At 43.7% G+C, this 23715-nt stretch overlaps 1 protein-coding gene across 9 annotated transcripts in view; it reads left to right on the top strand.

Annotated features, from left to right (window-relative positions):
• mctp1a (multiple C2 domains, transmembrane 1a) overlaps positions 1-23715 on the top strand; it is a 276577-nt gene that overhangs the window by 74783 nt on the left and 178079 nt on the right. Inside the window, exon 1 of one of the 9 annotated variants that reach the window (XM_046350032.1) lies at positions 13324-13413. The exons of the other annotated variants lie outside the window; for them this stretch is intronic. Coding sequence (XP_046205988.1) covers positions 13372-13413 — 42 coding nt within the window. The 5' untranslated portion in view covers positions 13324-13371. Of the gene's footprint in view, positions 1-13323; positions 13414-23715 lie in introns of those variants that run through there. 9 annotated transcript variants of the gene reach the window in all.

Raw genomic sequence — 23715 nt, 5'->3', positions numbered from 1 at the left:
TGGTGCCAGCCTTCATTTTTTTGTTGATTTCACATTGAACTCAACCAAATGTAACACTAGACGTTAAATTGACATCTGTCAATTTGTCTGCCTCTTGAGTAACCACTGTAGCTCACTGTTTCCACTACAGTATTCTATTGTGTGGGTTCATTGATAACGCTGCTGTGAGCTGGCGTAGGTCCTCTGAAAGGGCTTCAGTGACTGGAAGGCTTTGAAGAGTGTTTCCGAACCCTGGATCGGAAACACTCTGGGGGCTCCTGCCCGGGCTGCCATACTGTGTGTGTGTCCTGTGATGTGTTGTGACTAATGAGCAGACAGATGGCTCACTCAAGCTAATGCCAACATAGAGGACAGGAGGCAAGCCCGCAGATATGATGAACTGTGTTGGTCCTTCTTGTGTCAGTCTGGTGGTTCAGTGCCCTTGTCCTCAGGAAGTGGAAAGGCCAGTAGTCGGCACCGTTAAGACTTTATGAATGACTCTGTATGAAACAGACAGCCCTCACATATACAGGGCCTTCGGAAGGAATTCAGACCCCTTGACTTTTTCCACATTCTGTTACGTTACAGCCTTATTCTAAAATGTATTAAAATAAATAAAAATCCTCATCAGTCTACACACAATACTCCATAATTTTTTTAAACATTTGTAAAAAAAAAAATGATGATGATGATGATGATGTTTTTTTAAGCATCCTTGAGATGTTTCTAGAACTTGATTGGAGTCCACCTGTGGTAAATTAAATTGATTGGACATGATTTGGAGAGAAACACATGTCTATATAAGGTCCTACATTTGACAGTGCATGTCAGAGCAAAAACCAAGCAATGAGGTCGAAGAAATTGTCCGTAGAGCTCCGAGACAGGATTTTGTCGAGACACAGATCTGGGGAAGGGTACCAAAAAATGTCTGCTGCATTGAAGGTCCCCAAGAACACAGTGGCCTCCATCATTCTTAAATGGAAGAAGTTTGGAACCACCAAGACTCTTCCTAGAGCTGGCCAACCGGTCAAACTGAGCAATCGGGGGAGAAGGACCTTGGTCAGGGAGGTGACCAAGAAAAACAAATACCTTCTTTTGGCTGTCTGTCACTCTGCCAGACCTCCATAGTTCCTCTGTGGAGATGGGAGAACCTTCCAGAAGGACAACCATCTCTGCAGCACTCCACCAATCAGGCCTTTATGTTAGAGTGGTCAGACAGAAGCCACTACTCAGTAAAAGGCACAAGACAGCCTGCTTGGAGTTTGCCAAAAGGCACCTTAAGGACCACGAGAAAAGATTTTCTGGTCTGATGAAACCAAGATGGAACTCTTTGGCCTGAATGCCAAGCATCACATCTGGCGAAAAACCTGGCACTATCCCTACGGTGAAGCATGGTGGTGGCAGCATCAAAGATGAATGGAGCAACGTACAGAGAGATCCTTGATGAAATCCTGCTCCAGTGTGCTCAGGAACTCCGACTGAGGTGAAGGTTCACCTTCCAACAGGACAAGTACAGTGGCTTCAGGACAAGTTTCTGAATGTCCTTGAGTGGCCCAGCCAGAGCCCGGACTTGAACCCAATTGAACATCTCTGGAGAGACCTGAAATACATATGTGCCAATCTTGTAGCATGATACCCAAGAAGACTTGAATCTGTAATCGCTGCCAAAGGTGCTTCAACAAAGTACTAAGTAAAGGGTCTGAATACTTATGTAAATTCTAAACACCTGTTTTTGCTTTGTCATTATGGAGTATTTGGGGTAGATTTATGAGGGGGGAAAAGCTATTTCATAAATTGTATAATAATGGTGTAACATAACAAAATGTGGAAAAAGTCAAGGGGTCTGAATACTTTCTGAATGCACTGTCCGAATAAACACACGCTACACATCAACTTGGAAACACACACGGGAACACACTCTCAAACACATATTCCATGAGGCCTGGAGGCAAGCAACATTTTGTCAAGCATTAAAAACATCAAAACAACGTTCTGCGCCACAGGTCATAGTCATGTCTTCCCAGGCCTGTCATTATGCTAATACCATCTGTATCATCACTGAGCCATCAGAAATGCCTTTAGATTCCAACCACAACATCATGTTGACCTATGAGTAGCCAGAGTCTGCATTTGAATAGCCTGCTCTGTTTTGCAGCATGAGAAGTGTGATGTTGGATGTTAATCCCCTCATTTATGGGTTTCCTCAGCATCCATCAAACCTGCTGACAGTCAGATACTGCAGTATCACACTGAAAGGGACAAACACTCTCATATAAAAAAACTTGCAGACACATGCACTAACACACACCACCCTCTCTCCGCTGTGCCACCATAGGGTTTAGTGCTGCCTGCAGTCTGTTGCCCATTGCCCGCTGGAGAGTGGCATCCCCTGCTGTGAGTGCCAGGCCTGGTGCCCCTCTCTTCCCTGTCACAGGCTGTTATGGGTCTGCCTGCAACAACATTACTGTACAAAAATAACTTATTATTATCCTTCTCTCAATGCTCTCTCCCTTTCGAAATCGCCTGCTCTCCATCCCTGTATTGGCTGTTTACATGTCTCTCTGAACCTTCCTCTTCTCCTTTCTTCTTCACGCCTTCAGCGGTTCACCTTTCTGACAACCTGTCTTTGTGTTAACTTCTGTCAACCTCTCACTCTCTTTTTTAATTCTGGAATTTTCAGATCATGGTCTTTCTCTCTTAGCCTCCGGCACTTAAACACGTCTTTTTCCTGACGTGTGGCTGGAGTCTCTCTCTCTCCTCGATCTCTCTGTCTGCTAGCTGCAGAGCCAATGAGATCCCCACAGTGTGTTATATTAATAGCTATTATCTTGGAGGATGCCTGCAGGGTTGAGCTTCATATCCCAGCTCTAACCAGAATTCACTTCATACTACATGTAGCTGTTTTGTTAGATTTCAGTGCGCCTTTTGACATTATCGATCATTGTCTGCTCATGGAGAAACGTAAGTGTTATGGCTTTACACCCCATGCTATATTGTGGATACAGAGTTACCTGTCTAACAGAACACAGAGGGTGTTCTTTAATGGAAGTCTCTCCAACATAATCCGGGTAGAATAAGGAAATCCCCAGGGCAGCTGTCTCGGCTCCTTAATTTTTTCAATCTTTACTAATGACATGCCAGTTGCCTTGAGTAAAGCCAGTGTGTCTATGTATGCGGATGACTCAACTAGAGGTCGACCGATTATGATTTTTCAGCGCCCGATACCGATTATTGGATGGTCAAAAAAGCCGATACCGATTAATCGGTCGATTTAGATATATTTTTTTAATGTGATAATGACAATTACAACAATACTGAATGAACACTTATTTTAACTTAACATAATACATTAATAAAATCAATTTAGCCTCAAGTAAATAATGAAACATGTTCAATTTGGTTTAAATAATGCAAAAACAAAGTGTTGGAGAAGAAAGTAAAAGGGCAATATGTGTTATGTAAGAAAGCTAACGTTTCAGTTCCTTGCTCAGAACATGAGAACATATGAAAGCTGGTGGTTCCTTTTAACATGAGTCTTCAATATTCCCAGGTAAGAAGTTTTAGGTTTGTAGTTATTATAGGAATTATAGGACTATTTCCCTCTATTCCATTTGTATTTCATTAACCTTTGACTATTGGATGTTCTTATAGGCACTTTAGTATTGCCAGTATAACAGTATAGCTTCTGTCCCTCTCCTCGCTCCTTCCTGGGCTCGAACCAGCAACACAATGTGTCATGTTTTGTCTTATATTGTCTTGTCATTTTGCTTTTCCTTCTGTTCGTTTTCCCCCTGCTGGTCTTTTTAGGTTCGTTCCCCTTTTTCTCTCTTCCTCCCTCTCTCTCTTCTCTCTATCGTTCCGTTCCTGCTCCCAGCTGTTCCTATTCCCCTAATCAATCATTTAGTCTTCCCACACCTGTTCCCTATCTTTTCCCCTGATTAGAGTCCCTATTTCTCCCCTTGTTTTCCGTTTCTGCCCTGTCGGATCCTTGTATATTGTTCACCGTGCTGTGTCTTTGTATCGCCCTGTCGTGTCGTGTTTCCCTCAGATGCTGCGTGGTGAGCAGGTGTCTGAGTCTGCTACGGTCAAGTGCCTTCCCGAGGCAACCTGCAGTTTATTATCGAGTCTCCAGTCAGTTCTCGTGATTACGAGTGGAATTGTTTTTTATGCTTTATTTACCGCTCCGATTTGTCTAGGAGTATTGCTATTTCCTTTAACTGGATTAAAGACTCTGTTTTCGCCAAGTCGCTTTTGGGTCCTCATTCACCTGCATAACAGAAGGATCCGACCAAAGAATGGACCCAGCGACTACAGACGCTCGTAACACTGCCGTCGAGATCCAAGGAGCCATGCTCGGCAGACACGAGCAGGAATTGTCTGCTGCTCGTCATGCCATGGAGAACCTGGCCGCTCAGGTTTCCGACCTCTCTGGACAGTTCCAGAGTCTTCGTCTCGTGCCACCTGTTACTTCCTGGTCTGCCGAGCCTCCGGAACCTAGGGTTAATAACCCACCTTGCTACTCCGGGCAGCCCAAGGAGTGCCGCTCCTTTCTCACCCAGTGTGATATTGTGTTCTCTCTCCAACCCAACACATACTCTAGAGAGAGAGCTCGGGTTGCTTACGTCATTTCACTCCTTACTGGCCGGGCTCGAGAGTGGGGCACAGCTATCTGGGAGGCAAGGGCTGATTGTTCAAACAATTACCAGAACTTTAAAGAGGAGATGATTCGGGTTTTTGACCGTTCAGTTTTTGGTAGGGAGGCTTCTAGGGCCCTGGCTTCCCTATGCCAAGGTGATCGATCCATAACGGATTACTCTATTGAGTTTCGCACTCTTGCTGCCTCTAGTGACTGGAACGAGCCGGCGCTGCTCGCTCGTTTTCTGGAGGGACTCCACGCAGTGGTTAAAGATGAGATTCTCTCCCGGGAGGTTCCTTCCAGTGTGGACTCTTTGATTGCTCTCGCCATCCGCATAGAACGACGGGTAGATCTTCCTCACCAAGCTCGTGGAAGAGAGCTCGTGTCAACGGTGTTTCCCTGCTCCGCATTGCAACCATCTCCCTCCTCTGGCTCAGAGACTGAGCCCATGCAGCTGGGAGGTATTCGCATCTCGACTAAGGAGAGGGAACGTAGGATCACCAACCGCCTGTGCCTCTATTGCGGATTTGATGGACATTTTGTCAATTCATGTCCAGTAAAAGCCAGAGCTCATCAGTAAGCGGAGGGCTACTGGTGAGCGCTACTACTCAGGTCTCTCCATCTAGATCCTGTACTACTATGTCGGTCCATCTACGCTGGACCGGTTCGGGTGCTACATGCAGTGCCTTGATAGACTCTGGGGCTGAGGGTTGTTTCATGGACGAAGCATGGGCTCGGAAACATGACATTCCTTTCAGACAGTTAGACAAGCCTACGCCCATGTTCGCCTTAGATGGTAGTCATCTTCCCTGTATCAGATTTGAGACACTACCTTTAACCCTCACAGTATCTGGTAACCACAGTGAGACTATTTCTTTTTTGATTTTTCGTTCACCTTTTACACCTGTTGTTTTGGGTCATCCCTGGCTAGTATGTCATAATCCTTCTATTAATTGGTCTAGTAATTCTATCCTATCCTGGAACGTTTCTTGTCATGTGAAGTGTTTAATGTCTGCCATCCCTCCCATTTCTTCTGTCCCCACTTCTCAGGAGGAACCTGGCGATTTGACAGGAGTGCCGGAGGAATATCATGATCTGCGCACGGTCTTCAGTCGGTCCCGAGCCAACTCCCTTCCTCCTCACCGGTCGTATGATTGTAGTATTGATCTCCTTCCGGGGACCACTCCTCCTCGGGGTAGACTATACTCTCTGTCGGCTCCCGAACGTAAGGCTCTCGAGGATTATTTGTCTGTGTCTCTTGACGCCGGTACCATAGTGCCTTCTTCCTCTCCGGCCGGGGCGGGGTTTTTTTTGTTAAGAAAAAGGACGGTACTCTGTGCCCCTGCGTGGATTATCGAGGGCTGAATGACATAACGGTTAAGAATCATTATCCGCTTCCCCTTATGTCATCAGCCTTCGAGATTCTGCAGGGAGCCAGGTGCTTTACTAAGTTGGACCTTCGTAACGCTTACCATCTCGTGCGCATCAGAGAGGGGGACGAGTGGAAAACGGCGTTTAACACTCCGTTAGGGCATTTTGAGTACCGGGTTCTGCCGTTTGGTCTCGCCAATGCGCCAGCTGTTTTTCAGGCATTAGTTAATGATGTTCTGAGAGACATGCTGAACATCTTTGTTTTTGTCTACCTTGACGATATCCTGATTTTTTCACCGTCACTCGAGATTCATGTTCAGCACGTTCGACGTGTTCTCCAGCGCCTTTTAGAGAATTGTCTCTACGTGAAGGCTGAGAAGTGCTCTTTTCATGTCTCCTCCGTTACTTTTCTCGGTTCCGTTATTTCCGCTGAAGGCATTCAGATGGATTCCGCTAAGGTCCAAGCTGTCAGTGAGTGGCCCGTTCCAAGGTCACGTGTCGAGTTGCAGCGCTTTCTAGGTTTCGCTAATTTCTATCGGCGTTTCATTCGTAATTTCGGTCAAGTTGCTGCCCCTCTCACAGCTCTTACTTCTGTCAAGACGTGTTTTAAGTGGTCCGGTTCCGCCCAGGAGCTTTTGATCTTCTAAAAGAACGTTTTACGTCCGCTCCTATCCTCGTTACTCCTGACGTCACTAGACAATTCATTGTCGAGGTTGACGCTTCAGAGGTAGGCGTGGGAGCCATTCTATCCCAGCGCTTCCAGTCTGACGATAAGGTTCATCCTTGCGCTTATTTTTCTCATCGCCTGTCGCCATCTGAACGCAACTATGATGTGGGTAACCGCGAACTGCTCGCCATCCGCTTAGCCCTAGGCGAATGGCGACAGTGGTTGGGGGGCGACCGTTCCTTTGTCGTTTGGACAGACCATAAGAACCTTGAGTACATCCGTTCTGCCAAACGACTTAATGCTCGTCAAGCTCGTTGGGCGTTATTTTTCGCTCGTTTCGAGTTTGTGATTTCTTACCGTCCGGGTAGCAAGAACACCAAGCCTGATGCCTTATCCCATCTTTTAGTTCTTCTGTGGCTTCTACTGATCCCGAGGGGATTCTTCCTTATGGGCGTGTTGTCGGGTTGACAGTCTGGGGAATTGAAAGACAGGTTAAGCAAGCACTCACGCACACTGCGTCGCCGCGCGCTTGTCCTAGTAACCTTCTTTTCGTTCCTGTTTCCACTCGTCTGGCTGTTCTTCAGTGGGCTCACTCTGCCAAGTTAGCTGGTCATCCCGGTGTTCGAGGCACTCTTGCTTCTATTCGCCAGCGCTTTTGGTGGCCGACTCAGGAGCGTGACACGCGCCGTTTCGTGGCTGCTTGTTCGGACTGCGCGCAGACTAAGTCAGGTAACTCTCCTCCTGCCGGTCGTCTCAGACCGCTCCCCATTCCTTCTCGACCATGGTCTCACATCGCCCTAGACTTCATTACCGGTCTGCCTTTGTCTGCGGGGAAGACTGTGATTCTTACGGTTGTCGATAGGTTCTCTAAGGCGGCACATTTCATTCCTCTCGCTAAACTTCCTTCCGCTAAGGAGACGGCACAAATCATCATCGAGAATGTGTTCAGAATTCATGGCCTCCCGTTAGACGCCGTTTCAGACAGAGGTCCGCAATTCACGTCACAGTTTTGGAGGGAGTTCTGTCGTTTGATTGGTGCGTCCGTCAGTCTCTCTTCCGGGTTTCATCCCCAGTCTAACGGTCAAGCAGAGAGGGCCAATCAGACGATTGGTCGCATACTACGCAGCCTTTCTTTCAGAAACCCTGCGTCTTGGGCAGAACAGCTCCCCTGGGCAGAATACGCTCACAACTCGCTTCCTTCGTCTGCTACCGGGTTATCTCCGTTTCAGAGTAGTCTGGGTTACCAGCCTCCTCTGTTCTCATCCCAGCTTGCCGAGTCCAGCGTTCCCTCCGCTCAAGCGTTTGTCCAACGTTGTGAGCGCACCTGGAGGAGGGTGAGGTCTGCACTTTGCCGTTACAGGGCACAGACTGTGAGAGCCGCCAATAAACGTAGGATTAAGAGTCCAAGGTATTGTTGCGGCCAGAGAGTGTGGCTTTCCACTCGCAACCTTCCTCTTACGACAGCTTCTCGTAAGTTGACTCCGCGGTTCATTGGTCCGTTCCGTGTCTCCCAGGTCGTCAATCCTGTCGCTGTGCGACTGCTTCTTCCGCGACATCTTCGTCGCGTCCATCCTGTCTTCCATGTCTCCTGTGTCAAGCCCTTTCTTCGCACCCCGTTCGTCTTCCCTCCCCCCTCCCGTCCTTGTCGAGAGCGCACCTATTTACAAGGTACGTAGGATCATGGACATGCATTCTCGGGACGGGGTCACCAATACTTAGTGGATTGGGAGGGTTACGGTCCTGAGGAGAGGAGTTGGGTTCCGTCTCGGGACGTGCTGGACCGTTCACTGATTGATGATTTCCTCCGTTGCCGCCAGGATTCCTCCTCGAGTGCGCCAGGAGGCGCTCGGTGAGTGGGGGGTACTGTCATGTTTTGTCTTATATTGTCTTGTCATTTTGCTTTTCCTTCTGTTCGTTTTCCCCTGCTGGTCTTTTTAGGTTCGTTCCCCTTTTTCTCTCTTCCTCCCTCTCTCTCTTCTCTCTATCGTTCCGTTCCTGCTCCCAGCTGTTCCTATTCCCCTAATCAATCATTTAGTCTTCCCACACCTGTTCCCTATCTTTTCCCCTGATTAGAGTCCCTATTTCTCCCCTTGTTTTCCGTTTCTGCCCTGTCGGATCCTTGTATATTGTTCACCGTGCTGTGTCTTTGTATCGCCCTGTCGTGTCGTGTTTCCCTCAGATGCTGCGTGGTGAGCAGGTGTCTGAGTCTGCTACGGTCAAGTGCCTTCCCGAGGCAACCTGCAGTTTATTATCGAGTCTCCAGTCAGTTCTCGTGATTACGAGTGGAATTGTTTTTTATGCTTTATTTACCGCTCCGATTTGTCTAGGAGTATTGCTATTTCCTTTAACTGGATTAAAGACTCTGTTTTCGCCAAGTCGCTTTTGGGTCCTCATTCACCTGCATAACACAATGACAACAGCCACATCAAAGCATCGTTACCCATGCAGAGTAAGGGGAACAACTATTAGAAGGCTCAGAGCGAGTGACGTATGAAACGCTATTAGCGTGCGCTAACTAGCTAGCTAGGCTTGAAGTCATAAACAGCGCAATGCTTGACGCACAACGACGAGCTGCTGTCAAAACGCACGAAAGTGCTGTTTGAATGAGTGTTTACATGACTGCTTCTGCCTTCGCGTAACAGGCAGTCTCCTTGTGGAGTGCAAGGAGAGAGACGCAGGTTGTTATTGCATTGGACTAGTTAACTGTAAGTTAACAATAGTTAACAATTCTAAAAACCTGTTTTCACGTTGTCATTGTGGGTATTGTGTGTAGATTGATTAGGAAAATCATGTATTTAATCAATTTCAGAATAAGTCTGTAACGTAACATAATGTGGAAAAAGTCAAGGGGACTGAATAATTTGCGAATGTACGTTATATGTGACTGAACGGCTCAAAATCTTATGTTGCAAAATTTGAAATCGTTTTTTTTTTACATTGAATAAAAGTAGAGACTCAGAGATACAAAATGGTATATAATACACTAGTTTTGAGGAACAATGGGAAAGTATTTCTGCTTTGAAAGTTGATAAACTTGTAAACACACTTTTGAGAAAAGGGCCTTTGAATGTTTCGGTACCTACTGGAGAGATCTCCTTTGTCTACAATGTCAAGTGAAGTGTTATTTTATCAAATCAATTCTCTGTAATTATAATTATGTGATTAAACTAATCATGTAAATGTAGTTACCTATGAAGTCTGGGCACCAAGGAAAGTTATAACTCTTCAGATATTTTAATATTATTCTTTACCTCACGTTAGTCTCATTGCAAACGTCGTATATTGTTGATTATCTGCACAAACCCAGCCTTTACTATGAATCATCCATACACCAATTGTCTTGTAATTTATTCACTAACTAACTAAATAATCACAGAAATGCATAAACACACAAACAGTAGATATGGTTACAAGGAAATGATAGTTCCCTTATTCTGTGGACAAAGGGAAGTGGCTGTCGATTCTGTTGGAATCGTCTGTCTGTCTGTTGGAGAGTTCATCCGAGCGTCTCTCTCTCTCTCTGCTTCCCTGAAGATCAAAGTATTTTGTGGTTAGGATGGATACTTTAGAGTAAAATTCAGAAATGTTCTCATAGAATAGATGTTTTGGCGGTTGTCAGTCTTCGCATCCCAGGTTGATAGCCTCATTTGCTCTTAGTTGAACCAATGAACCAATGCTCCACGTGGTATGGTTAGGAATTCAATAACTATTCGCAAATTGCTTAGTCTGAAGAGGATTTCCTCAGGAGGGGGTTTTATTCATAACAATAGCAAAGCATGGTTCCATGAAGCTGGATCGTGTCTGTGCTCATGGGGGCAGGCCAATGCCTTAGTTAAACTTTAAAGGGAATACAATTCTCTCACATTAAAGGTTTAACATCACACTACATCATTTCACAAATAGTTTCATCTTTACTCATTCAAACCTCATAATTGAGAAGTGTGCACATTCAGAGATATAGTTATGTGTGTTTTCTATCCTCTCTGAGGTCACCAAATAAAACACACTCGTACCATCCTCCAGTCCAACCAGCTGTGAGATTTTGACCCGTCACAATGCTGTCCTTCACAACACCAGCAATCTCAGACAAAGTGTTCACTCTGGTCTTTCTGAAGCGCTGCTTGATGAGGCGCGAAGTACCAGCCGGGGGAAAACTTGGTGTGGCCTGTGATTAGGAAGTTTAGGTCCAGACTGTTCAGTAGGGGCCCTGAATAAAAGTAGTGCTAATCATGTTGGAGCTCAATAAAATAATCAAATCGTGTTTATGCTTTAAATACCAAGTGTTGTCATCGATTCCTTGTAGTCGCCACACTGCGGCTTTTGTCACATGGGATGGCAGCAGCTTTCCACCAAAGTGTTTGTGTCCTGGGTGGCGTCCTGGTAATACTATTGCATTATCCTCTGCGTAGTTGTTGAGGAAGTTCACAACTCGCTGCAAGTCCTCATGCTTCAGGTGTAACCTGTGCTTGCTTGGGCCAGCTCTCTTTGTGATGGGAGGCATTAGACCATTCTCCTTGTATCCTTGGATGACTGGTGGAGGAGAGTCAGGCGTGTTCTACTGATGCTGAAAGACAAATTCCAGATACAAATATTTTAGCATTATTATACAATAGATGTGAAATGGCATTCTGAGATATCACTACACACGGTTCATACATGTAATGCTAGCTAGCTAGCCAGACATCTAACATCAGCTAATGTTATCTAGCTCACAGCAAGCTTTAACTTGGGGTCTTTTCTTTAGACGTGTAGCTAGCTAAATCATGAACCATAAACCCAATCCATAGAGTACTATCAATATAAACTGATAGTAATAGCTAGCTAAAGTTAACTAGCATTGCCAAATGGCATTCTGAGAAAACATCACTAACATTAGGTTCATACATCTAAGTTACTGTTAGCTAGCAAGCCAGCCATCTATCCTCAGCTAACGTTAGCTAGCTAACAGCAAGCTTTAACTTTGGGTCTTTTGTTTAGACATGTAAACAATTAACTATTATCCCAAGCCATATAGTACAACCAATACAAATAAATTGTCATAGCTAGCTAACCAAATAAGTTCAATGCAATGCAAAATGGCATTCTGAGAAAACATCACTAACGTTACACACAGTTCATACACGTTGATCGTCGTTTCTTCCCCATCACTGTCATCAGAAGACTCTACAATGTCTTCTTCAATTAAAATGTTTTTACCTAAATCAGGGATTTCCTAGGCAGCAATGTTATTGAGAGCAGTAGCAACATATTTGCAGTTCTCCATGGCTAACGTTAAATCTTTAGGGGGAAAAACTGCAGTAGAAAGGATAATGTACGCATAACGACCAGCTCATTTTATGGACACAAGATGCTACGCATCAGACCAATCTGAAGCTCATCTCTCCTCATGTCCAGCCCACTCATTATCTCAGGAAGGTTTCTTACTTTTTATTTGAATAAACCGACTAGGCTCGTAATTTAACAACTTTATCCGTATTTACAGATGGCATAAAAGTTTTTATTTTAAGGCACATGGAAGTTCACATGTTCGAGAAGGCATTTCAAACGGCTCTGCTGTGAAGTCAAGATGCCTAGTTTCCTGAAACGGGTCACATATCTGTATAGCAGTAGTACCCTATTTGACAAGTGTAAAGATGTGGATGTTGGGTACATGGTGCCGGCATATCTTTCTCTCAGTCGCTCTAGAGCTAGGCCTAAGCTTGTCTCCATTAATATTTATTTTTTAAATGTAAATATCATACAGTGGACGCCTATGCCTACAGGCCTACAGTATATGCATGCAATGGCCTGATCTCTATATCGCTCAAATCTCCGACAGCTGAACCATGAGATAAACACCTATTGTTTTAGGAAAGTAAAAAACATTAAACTATAATGTTTTTAATAGGCTACACATCAAAACACAACAAATATTATTTGGGGTAATTTGTTTTACCCAGTTTTTAATGACACGTAATTATGGATCATGGATCAATATGGCTTGTTTGTTGATGGCGCTGGCAGCGCCCAGTAGGAGGTTTCTTTCTCTCTCTCTCTCTCTCAGATCTGAACAGGTCTCTCGGATCCAAACCAGGACGGGTCTGTTTTCCACTCTCCTTTGGGTCTGACTGTCCTCGGGTCCATTCGGAACGGGTCTCAATTTTTATTGTATTTTTTATATCGCATGCATATCGGGTCGAGTGGGAAATCCACAGATCCATTTCAGAACAGATCCAACTTGAAGACCTCTAGTCCTGAGTGCCACGCCCTGCTTCCTCTCCTTACGTCACACAGTCCCACAGGATTACACTGTCAGCGTCTCTTTTTACCTTAGTTCAGTGTGTGTGTTTGTTTGTGTGGGCAGTTGTGTTGCTTGCATATCCTATTTCGTTTAGTGTGTGTGTGTGTGTGTGTGTGTGTGTGTGTGTGTGTGTGTGTGTGTGTGTGTGTGTGTGTGTGTGTGTGTGTGTGTGTGTGTGTGTGTGTGTGTGTGTGTGTGTGTGTGTGTGTGTGTGTGTGTGTGTGTGTGTGTGTGTGTGTGTGTGTGTGAGAGAGAGAGAGTCTTGCGTCTACCAAGGTGGGAGGGTGGGAGTGAATATGTGGAGTATTTGAAAGAACCTCCCTCACAGCTGATTGCCCGTTGCTATGCACTATGTGTGTATGTGTGTGTGTGTGTGTCTCATATAGGACAGTAAAGCCAGCAGCTGCAGTGGTAGTGTGGAGCTGGCTCTGAGTCTGGATGTTAGCACTGTCTCTCTCCTCCGTGGGACGAAGCCTGACTGTAGGTACACACGCACACACACGCATGCATGTGTCTAATCATCATGTGGATTACTGTTTTTCTGCGCTGCTGTATTCTATTGGAGAATATCCACACTGTGGAAGCTGATGTTTTACTGTTCTGGTCAGTGTGCACTGTGCAGGGGACTGCTTGCATGGACTCTCTGTTGAACGGAGGATTTTAACACAGTGGATTTCAGAGGTGTTGACGGGACTAAAGTGTCCTGGATCAGTAAAATGTCTGTAAGTATAGAGAGTAGCAGAGTACAGTATAGTGTGGGCTTGTGTGTTTTCGTAAGCTTCAGTATCTACTCTGTTTTGATCACGCTTTCAAAAGACTATGTTGGTTTGCACTGTAAAGGCACTCTCAGACGGTCAAAACAAATCAAATTGTATACGTCGCACGCTTCGTAAACAACAGGTGTAGACTAACAGTGAAATGCTTACTTACAGGCCCTTTCCAACAATTCAGAATGAAAGAAAATTGAGAAATAATCGAAAAATAATAACATGAGGAATAAATACACAATGAGTATTTACCAGTACCAAGTCGAGGTGCAGTGGTACGAGGTAATTGAGGTAGATATGTACATATAGGTAGGGATAAAGTGACTTGGCAACAGGATAGATAATAAACAGTAGCAGCAGTGTATATGACGAGTCAAAAGAGTTAGTGGCCGTTTACTGACAGTCAAAAGAACAAGTCAGCACACTAATAACATGTTGTAGTATAAATACACAATGAGTAACTTGGCTATATACACGGTGTACCAGTACCGGGTCGATGTGCAGGGGTGTGAGGTAATTGAGGTAGATATGTACATTAGATGTCTTCTCTGATCCAGAAATGGAGATCTGGACAGAATTGGATCCATGATATTCATATCCGACACTGACAGGACGCGGTCGTCGGATTCGGATCTGAGGTGGACAAGATCCGACACCAAAACATGTCCGACATGAGGGAGAATCAGATCCAAATTGGGTCGGGTCTGTATCGGACCCAAATAGATCCGAAATATTAAAATGCAGCTTGATACTGTTTTTAATTAATATGATAATAATATACTTGACTTGTCTGGTAGTCAGTGAACATTAATGTTTCACATGGATTTTCTGTTGTAGACCTATCAAAAACAATTGAGTTTTGGTCTACACCACAGCTTAGTATTTACATAAATGACATCCCCAATTGAAAATGTCGACACAATAAGAAGGGAAGGGGTGTGTGGTGAAAATGCACCATAGGCCCATCTCTCTCCAGAATGCGTTTCTCTGTCTCCCGTTAATTGGTCACATTCATTTGTTTGCCCTTGTGTTCATGTTTATTTTTTCATGTATTTGGATGTCTGATAGTAGGCCATTTCGGATTGTCTTAACTCCCCAGCAGTTATGAGCTGCAGAGCTTCTCAGAGTATTTATTTTGGCACCTTACCGGGGCTGTGACAGTAATTGAATAGCTGTAGAACTGGTGGTTATGGATGAAGTCCTCCATGAAAATTAAATATCCTTCAATTTTTCTAAAAATGTTTTATTTACTTTATTTTCATGCAGATACACTTAACCTAATAGCGGGAGTGTTAATCAATGACTGAAAGCAATTGTTTTGCTAATTTAGTTAATTCCATTCATTAATCAACAGCAGTCGACAAGGTTGTTCTGGCTCTGAGGCCTGTAATGCTTTAATGCCTATAATGCGTTGTGTCAAATGGACAATGGGCCAACTCCTCTCCAACCTGGCAAGGTATAATTTGATACGGGATCTTTTCTTAATTTATAGACTAATCAACGCTGATCTAGCCCGATCCTGGACGATATTCCGCCCTCGGCGAGACCAAAAAATTGCCACCCTCCTATCCCCGCAAAGTAGAACAGTAGCCTGGGCTATACGTTGTCACACTTTTATGAATGCCCATGAGGTAATTTACTGATTATAAAACAGGCAAATTATCGTTAATCCCTGTCATTTGTTTACATTAATTTATGTTAATGCTTGTATTAATTACAGTGATTTCTCATTCTCCGAGTGGAAATGTTATTTGGGGAATTCACAACCTGCTACACTTGTGACAAACAAGTTTTTGTTTATTTCATACCATCATTTACGCGCTGCGTGTGAGGAATGAACATGTGTCTGGTTTCTCTGTCCTGTTAATGTTGACAGAGTTTGCGCGCCTTTTGACGCGTAGAAGTGCCTAGCCTGCTTCTCGCAAATGTCAAATGTAGAAAAGTGTCCAGCTGGACTCAGTCTTTTTTTTTTTATTACATTTTTTACATCCATTCAAATTATAATAGCTCCTCAGTCCTCACAGTATTTGAAAAATATTTTCCAACACTCTCCCCCTCGATAATCAGCAATTTGGATAAACAGGCTATGGACATGTTGCGTGTATTTGTTTTTGTTTTATTGATTGTCAATTTCCTCTTCATGCTATAACATAGCTGTCCCCTTCATTACTTTCCTTGTCAATTCATTATCTTATAGATTACTTTCATAAAGCCTAACGTAGGCCTAGGTTTTTGAATATGTTTCAAGGAAAGGAGAAATATTTGCTCTTATGTCTGACATACAATGGTGGCTTTGATTGACTGTTGCTTTTACGGGGTTGTGCGCGTGTGGTTCACGGATTCTCTCTATAGGCCTATATGTCCATTCAAAAAGTTTCATGAAGTGGCCTGTCTGGACTCCATCTCTTTAATAAGAATCAAATACTCATGGCATGATTTAATCTTGTAAAATGCCTATTTTCAGTAGCTTAGGGTACATGATTTACCTCATTACAGAGTCCTCTCTTTGAAGAACTGTCGATTGACCGCAGAAGCGGGGTTTGTGACTTCATGCGAATATTTCGGGAAAAGTGTGAGAAAACCCATCAGACTTTGTTTGAATGGTTTTGTGCATCGAAATATGATCTGTATTTATTTTTTATTTTTACATATGCAGAAAAGCCAATAGATGAGGACAAGGTAGGTATATCTTTATTTCGACTCCGTTAATTTGGGTCAATACAAAAATGTGACAGATCCCCTCCAACCTTGCATTTCTTCATTAATTGATTCACATTTACAAGTAATAACCTGAATACTAATATGAAATGCCATGATAATAACAAAGTGTAATGGCTTGTTTCAAATAGGTTTTATTAAGAAGAATCTGCATGTGAACAAGTGTACAAACAGAATTATGACCTCCCCTTTTTGACCTATCTTCCATGGTGTGTGTGGACCGTGATAGATCCTTAGTGATGTGGACACCGAGGAACTTGAAGATCTCGACCCGCTCCACTACAACCCTGTCGATGTGAATGGGCGTATGCTCGGCCCTCCGTTTCCTGTAGTCCACGATCAGCTCCTTTGTCTTGCTGACATTGAGGGAGAGGTTGTTGTTCCTGTCCTTTTCCCTATAGGCTCATAGTCTCACTGTCATCGTTGATCAGGCCTACCACCGTCTTGTCATCCGCAAACTTAGTGATGACGGTGTTAGTGTCGTGCACGGCCACGCAGTAGTGGCTGAACAGGGAGTACAGGAGGGGACTATGCACACAACCCTGAGGGGCCCCCGTGTTGAGGGTCAGCGTTGCGTAGGTGTGTTTGCCTACCCTCACCACCTGGGGTTGGCCCGTCAGGAAGTCCAGGATCCAGTTGCAGAGGGAGGTGTTCAGTCCCAGGGTCCTTAGCTTAGTAATGAGCGTGAAGGGCACTATGGTGTTAAATGCTGAGCTGTAGTCAATGAATAGCATTCTCACATAGAGATTGCAACATCTGTGGATCTGTTGGGGGGTTGCTATTTGGTGTGGGTCCAGGGTGTCTGGGATGATGGTGTTGATGTGAGCCATGACCAGCCTTTCAAAGCATTTCATGGCTACAGATGTGAGCAGGTTACCTTGGCATTTTTGGGCACAGGGACTATGGCTCGAAACATGTTGGTATTACAGACAGTGTCAGGGAGAGATTGAAAATGTCAATGACAGTTGGTCAGCGCATGCTCTGAGTACGCTTCCTGGTAATCCGTCTGGCCCTGCGGACTTGTGAGTTTTAACCCGTTTAAAGGTCTTACTCAGATCGGCTACAGAGAGCCGGTTGATAGGTGCTGGTCTGTGTCTGTGTTTTGTATATGTTTGTCTGTGTGTATGTTTGTCTGTGTTTGTGTTAATGAATTGGTGTAGGCTGATCTGCCAGTGGTGTCTAGTTTTCAATCGTGTGGAATAGAGGGTTCGGATTGCATGAAAGGAGAGTGGAGAAAGAGAGCGAAAGACAGCAAGAATGATCAAGACAATGCAAATGAGAGAGAAACAAGAAGAGAGGGAGAAGGATTGAGATGAAGACAGAAAGATCGATATAGAGAGTGAGACGTGGAGGGAGAGAAAGAAAAAGGGAGGGAGGGAGAAAAATAAAGAGAGACGGAGAGCTGAATGTTGAATATTGAATGAGGGAGTTGAATATTAGAGATGCTAGGTAGGTTCAGAGCACAGATCGACAGACATCTCCTGTTCCCCCTCCATCTATCACACCCAGGGAGAGATGGAACATGACAGCGGCTCGGTGGAGTGGAGGGCTGGATAGAGGGATGGAGGGATAGAGGAAGAACCTTCCCAGCATCTGGACAGATGAGCAGCTAGGGAGGGACGGGGTCATTAATAATAACTCCAGACCCAGCTTCAACACCATGGCACTCAGATGTACTATACATGATCAGAATGAGAGGGATACAAAGCTGGTTAGACTAGAGGAGAGGAGATAGCCTGAGGTGGGTGTGTAGGAGGCTGCTTTAGGATGGATGGTAGTTAAGTGATTGAATATCTATATACAGTTCAAGTCGGACGTTTACATACACTAAGGTTGGAGTCATTAACAAACTATAGTTTTGGCAAGTCGGTTAGGACATCTACTTTGTGCATGACACAAGTAGTTTTTACAACAATTGTTTACAGAGAGATTATGTCACTTATAATTCACAGTATCACAATTCCAATAGGTCAGAAATGTACATACACTAAGTTGACTGTTCCTTTAAACATCTTGGAAAATTCCAGAAAATTATGTCATAGCTTTAGAAGCTTCTGATAGTCTAATTGACATGATTTGTGTCAATTGGAGGCTTCAAACTCAGTTCTTCTTTGCTTGACATCAATGGAAAATCAAAAGAAATCAGCCAAGACCTCAGAAAAAAATTGTAGACCTCGACAAGTCTGGTTCATCCTTGGGAGCAATTTCCAAACGCCTGAAGGTACCACGTTCATCTGTACAAAAAAACCCTGAACTCAATCCTATAGAACATTTTTGGCAGAACTGGAAAAGCGTGTGCGAGCAACGAGGCCTACAAACCTGACTGTTACACCAGCTCTGTCAGGAGGAATTGGACAAAATTAACCAAACTTATTGTGGGAAGCTTGTGGAAGGCTACCCAAAATGTTTGACCCAAGTTAAACAATTTAAAGGCAATGCTATCAAATACTAATTGACTGTATGTAAACTTCTGACCCACTGGGAATATGATTAGTTAAATAAAAGCTGAAATAAATCATTCTCTCTACTATTATTCTGATATTTCACATTCTTAAAATAAAATAGTCATCCTAACTGACCTAAGACAAGGAATCTTTACTATGATTAAATGTCAGGAATTGTGAACAACTGAGTTTCAATGTATTTGGCTAAGGTGTATGTAAACTTCCGGGTTCAACTGTACATAAAAATACAAATTTAAGCCATTTAGTCAATGTTTTTTTCTAAAGTGTGTGCATGCATTTTATTTATGGGTGGCCCCAGGAAGAATTGAACACACAACCGTTGGCATTGCAAGTGCAATGCTCTACTGACTGAGCCACACATGACCATGGTCATATAGGTGGCAGGTAGCCTAGTGGTCGGAGCGTTGGGCCAGTAACCGAAAGGTTTGCGAGATCGGATCCCCGAGCTGACAAGTTAAAAATCTGTTGTTCTGCCACTGAACAATGCAGTTAACCCACTGTTCCTTGGCCGTCATTGTAAATAAGAATTTGTTCTTAATTGACTTGCCTAGTTAAACAAAGATTAAAGGGAAAACAATTGAAATAGGTACATGGTATTGGGATCTCTCTCTGGGTTGTTTCTCAGCTGGCGAGAAGGCAAATGGCTATGGATGGATATCACCTGCTCGTCCAACATCTCATTCGGAAATCAACTGCACTAATATGGAGTTGATCCCCCAATGGGTGGCATTTTCATGCTGAAATAGGAAAGGGCCCTCCCCCAAACTGTTGCCACAAAGTTGGAAGCACAGAATCATCTAGAATGTGCTAGAACATTACGATTTCCCTTCACTGGAACTAAGGGGCCTAGCCCAAACCACGAAACCATCCCAGACCATTATTCCTCATCCACCAAACTTTACAGTTGGCACTATGCATTGGGGCAGGTAGCGTTCTCCTGGCATCAGCCAAACCCACATTTGTCTGTTGGACTGCCAGATGGTAAAGTGTGATTCATTACTCCAGAGAACGAGTTTCCACTGCTCCAGAGTTCAATGATGGCAAGCTTAATCAATTAATTTTTTTAGCACCCTCGTCAATACGCTCCTCTTAAACTCCAGAGTATAATTATGAAGTACAGTCGTGGCCAAAAGTTTTGAGAATGACACAAATATTAATTTTCACAAAGTCTGCTGACTTGATAGCAATGTATGCATATACTCCAGAATGTTATGAAGAGTGATCAGATTATTTGCAATTAATTGCAACGTCCCTCTTTGTCATGCAAATTAACTGAATCCCCTCCCCCCAAAAATCCATTGCATTTCAGTCCTGCCACAAAAGGACCGGCTGACATCATGTCAGTGATTCTCTCGTTAACACAGGTGTGAGTGAGGACAAGGCTGGAGATCACTCTGTCATGCTGATTGAGTTCGAATAACAGACTGGAAGCTTCAAAATGAGGGTGGGACTTGGAATCATTGTTCTTCCTCTGTCAACCATGGTTACCTGCAAGGAAACACGTGCCGTCATTATTGCTTTGCACAAAAAGGTCTTCACAGGCAAGGATATTGCTGCCAGTAATATTGCACCTAAATCAACCATTTATCGGTTCATCAAGAACTTCAAGGAGAGCAGTATAATTGTTGTGAAGAAGGCTTCAGGGCGCCCAAGAAAGTCCAGCAAGCGCAAGGACCATCTCCTAAAGTTGATTCAGCTGCGGAATCGGGGCACCACCAGTACAGAACTTGCTCAGGAATGGCAGCAGGCAGGTGTGAGTGCATCTGCACGCACAGTGAGGTGAAGACTTTTGGAGGATGGCCTGGTGTCAAGAAGGGCAGCAAAGAAGCCAGGTCTCTCCAGGAAAAACATCAGGGACAGACTGATATTCTGCAAAAGGTACAGGGATTGGACTGCTGAGGACTGGGGTAAAGTCATTTTCTCTGATGAATCCTCTTTCCGATTGTTTGGGGCCTCTGGAAAAAAGCTTGTCAGGGGGAGACAAGGTGAGCGCTACCATGAGTTCTGTGTCATGCCAACAGTAAAGTATCCTGAGACCATTCATGTGTGGGGTTGCTTCTCAGCCAAGGGTGTGGGATCACTCACAATTTTCCCTATGGACACAACCATGACTAAAGAATGGTACCAACATTCGGCGGTGGGTGGGTGGGCAAACAAAACCCCACAAATTCTGACAAACTCCAAGCATTGATTATGCAAGAATGGGCTGCCATCATTCAGGACGTGGCCCAGAAGTTAATTGACAGCATGCCAGGGCAGATTGCAGAGTTCTTGAAAAAGAAGGGTCAACACGGCAAATATTGACTCTTTGCATTAACTTCATGTAATTGTCAATAAAAGCCTTTGACATTTATGAAATGCTTGTAATTATACTTCATTATTCCATAGTAACATCTGACAAAAAATTATGTAAAGACACTGAAGTAGCAAACTTTGTGGAAATTAATATTTGTGCCATTCTCAAAACATTTGGCCACGACTGTAGTGTGGAGTATTATGGCTGTTTTTGGGGGGTGAAGACCTTAGAGATGGGGGTGTTGTGAAGCAGCCACCTGCGGCTTCTCTCTACCGTATGCAAATGTGAATGGTTGTAGGGCGGCTGGGAGCTGGATGACGGCTGCTTGTTCATTCATGTGCTGTGCTCCGTTGACAGTGGTAGCTCCCCGCAAGCTTTCACTCTCTCACAGCGAGTTTGGTAACCACAACTTGTTTCACATTCTAATTTAGTACGTCTCTAATTCAGTTTGGGCCTCGTGGGTTTTCTAGGTGGCCTGCTCCTTTTGACCTGATTCTCTGACTCTTTCTGTCTCTCTCACTTTCTTACTCACTCTCTCTCTATTTCTCTATCTCCCTCTCTCGCTTTCTCTCTCCCTCTCTCACACTTTCTCTTGCTCTGTGAAGCAGAAGCTGTGCACAGACTATAGTGCTGTTAGAGTGAGTCGTGCCCTTATCTCATCGTGCCTCTTACCTGGTAATGTCAGGCAGTGACAGGGAGAGCGTAAGAGCCTGCCTTCTCCCCAGCTTGGCCCAGAGACACAGGGAGAAGTCCTCGCTACCTCACAGCTCAACCAAGGTGCATGTGTCATTGTCATGGTAATTGTAACGTCCTATAGCTAACTGCAAGCTACGATGTGATGACGAATGATGACATCATCATAATCAATTATTCTACTTAAGACCGGGTATCTTTAAAGCACTTTGTGACAACTAGGGCTGTGGCGGTCACGAATTGTGTCAGCCAGTGATTGTCAAGCAAATAACTGTCGGTCCGTTATTGACCGTTAACTAACAAAAGCACATTTAGCATCTCTTGGCTTCCACGCATGCCACTGATGCACACCTTCAGATCATCAAGTCTAATAAATCCATGTAATATATATATGAAGAACATGTAGTCTATTTCAGATGAACAGAATAGCATACTCTGAGTTGTCCTTATGCTAGGTCCTGATCTAGCTATGCCAAATGGCTGTGGGCTACAATAGTTCATTTAGCAGACAAGATTTGCTTAAAATTGTATATCATTTTATAGTATGAATAATACAATTGAACACAGCTGAATAAAATAGAAGGGATATTTTCTCCAAACGATTTTGGGGAGTGGGCACATGCGGCTATTCTGGGTTGAGCAGTTAACAAAGAAATAGGTACTCCTACATGCTTAATTTAGCATTAGTAATGTAACTGTAGTTGTTCTACAAACGTTTGGCTACAGTATATGTTTAGATTTGTAATACATTGTAAGGCTGCATGATGCCACTCTAATGATGATTTGAAAAAAGTCACTTGAAAGGCATGAGCTCTGCTTTGTTTTTTGCGCAGGCTGTTCACACTTCATCAGTCTCTCATTCAATCTTCTATCCCCATAGTACAAAAGTTGACCTTTTCTATTCTGTGTGTGAAATAAATATTACAAACATAGTCTAGGACAGTTGTGGTAGATCACAAATTAATACAACCACTAGCGTCCACCCCCAAAAAAGTATGCAATGTGGCTGTCGCAACAGATCAGAACGTTTAGCTTAAAATGTTGATAAACTATTATGCTATTTCTTCACGTTTATAAGCGCAGCAAGGCTATAAGCGTGAATGTTCCATTAGCGTGAAAACACCATTATCAACAGTGACCGCAAATGCAATTATGCATGTAATGCTTTTATTATAAAGGTGTATTCTTATGGTGAATATTAACTTCCCAAAACTTGAAATTCACACACTTTTTATGTATGCCAGCTAGGCTCTAAACCCCTTGTGCTTCATTTTAAAACGTTATTTGGTCACTTTAGTGATACAAACCTTATCAAAACATATAGACCTATGGGCTAGGCTACATGAGGTGAACTATTTTTTTTAAAGGGCATTGTTTCTTACGCTGGGCATCATTCACAATTGATAATATATCATTTGCAAGTGATAGCCTAGTATTGTCACCCATCAGAATATTCTTGATTTAATCTTGTCTTTACATATACTAAATCATATACAGTGTATGTGTGAAATTTATTTTGATTTAGAATTGACCATTATGATGCAGCTGTCTCAAAACAGGGGCTGGGGAAAAATGTAATCTATACACTTAAATAGCAAATACAGGACACTTTCCCCATGATTCATTTTCATGCCAGCTAGGTAGGCTACACTCCTGTTGTAAAGATAAGCAATGTGCTTAATATTAGGAAAGTTGAGAAATAAATATAGTAGGCCTAACCAATAGAAAATTGATGGGATCCTCCTCTTTTTAATAGAGGCCATCACTCTGTTTTCTTGCTGAATTGCATAGCCTGCGCAACATGAGTTATTGGGCTCTCATGAAGTATTTGATTAGAATTTCG

The sequence above is a fragment of the Oncorhynchus gorbuscha genome, linkage group LG05 (genome assembly GCF_021184085.1).
Source record: "Oncorhynchus gorbuscha isolate QuinsamMale2020 ecotype Even-year linkage group LG05, OgorEven_v1.0, whole genome shotgun sequence".
In the NCBI taxonomy this organism is placed as follows: Eukaryota; Metazoa; Chordata; class Actinopteri; order Salmoniformes; family Salmonidae; genus Oncorhynchus; species Oncorhynchus gorbuscha.
This window is presented reverse-complemented; position numbering and strand designations above follow the sequence as displayed.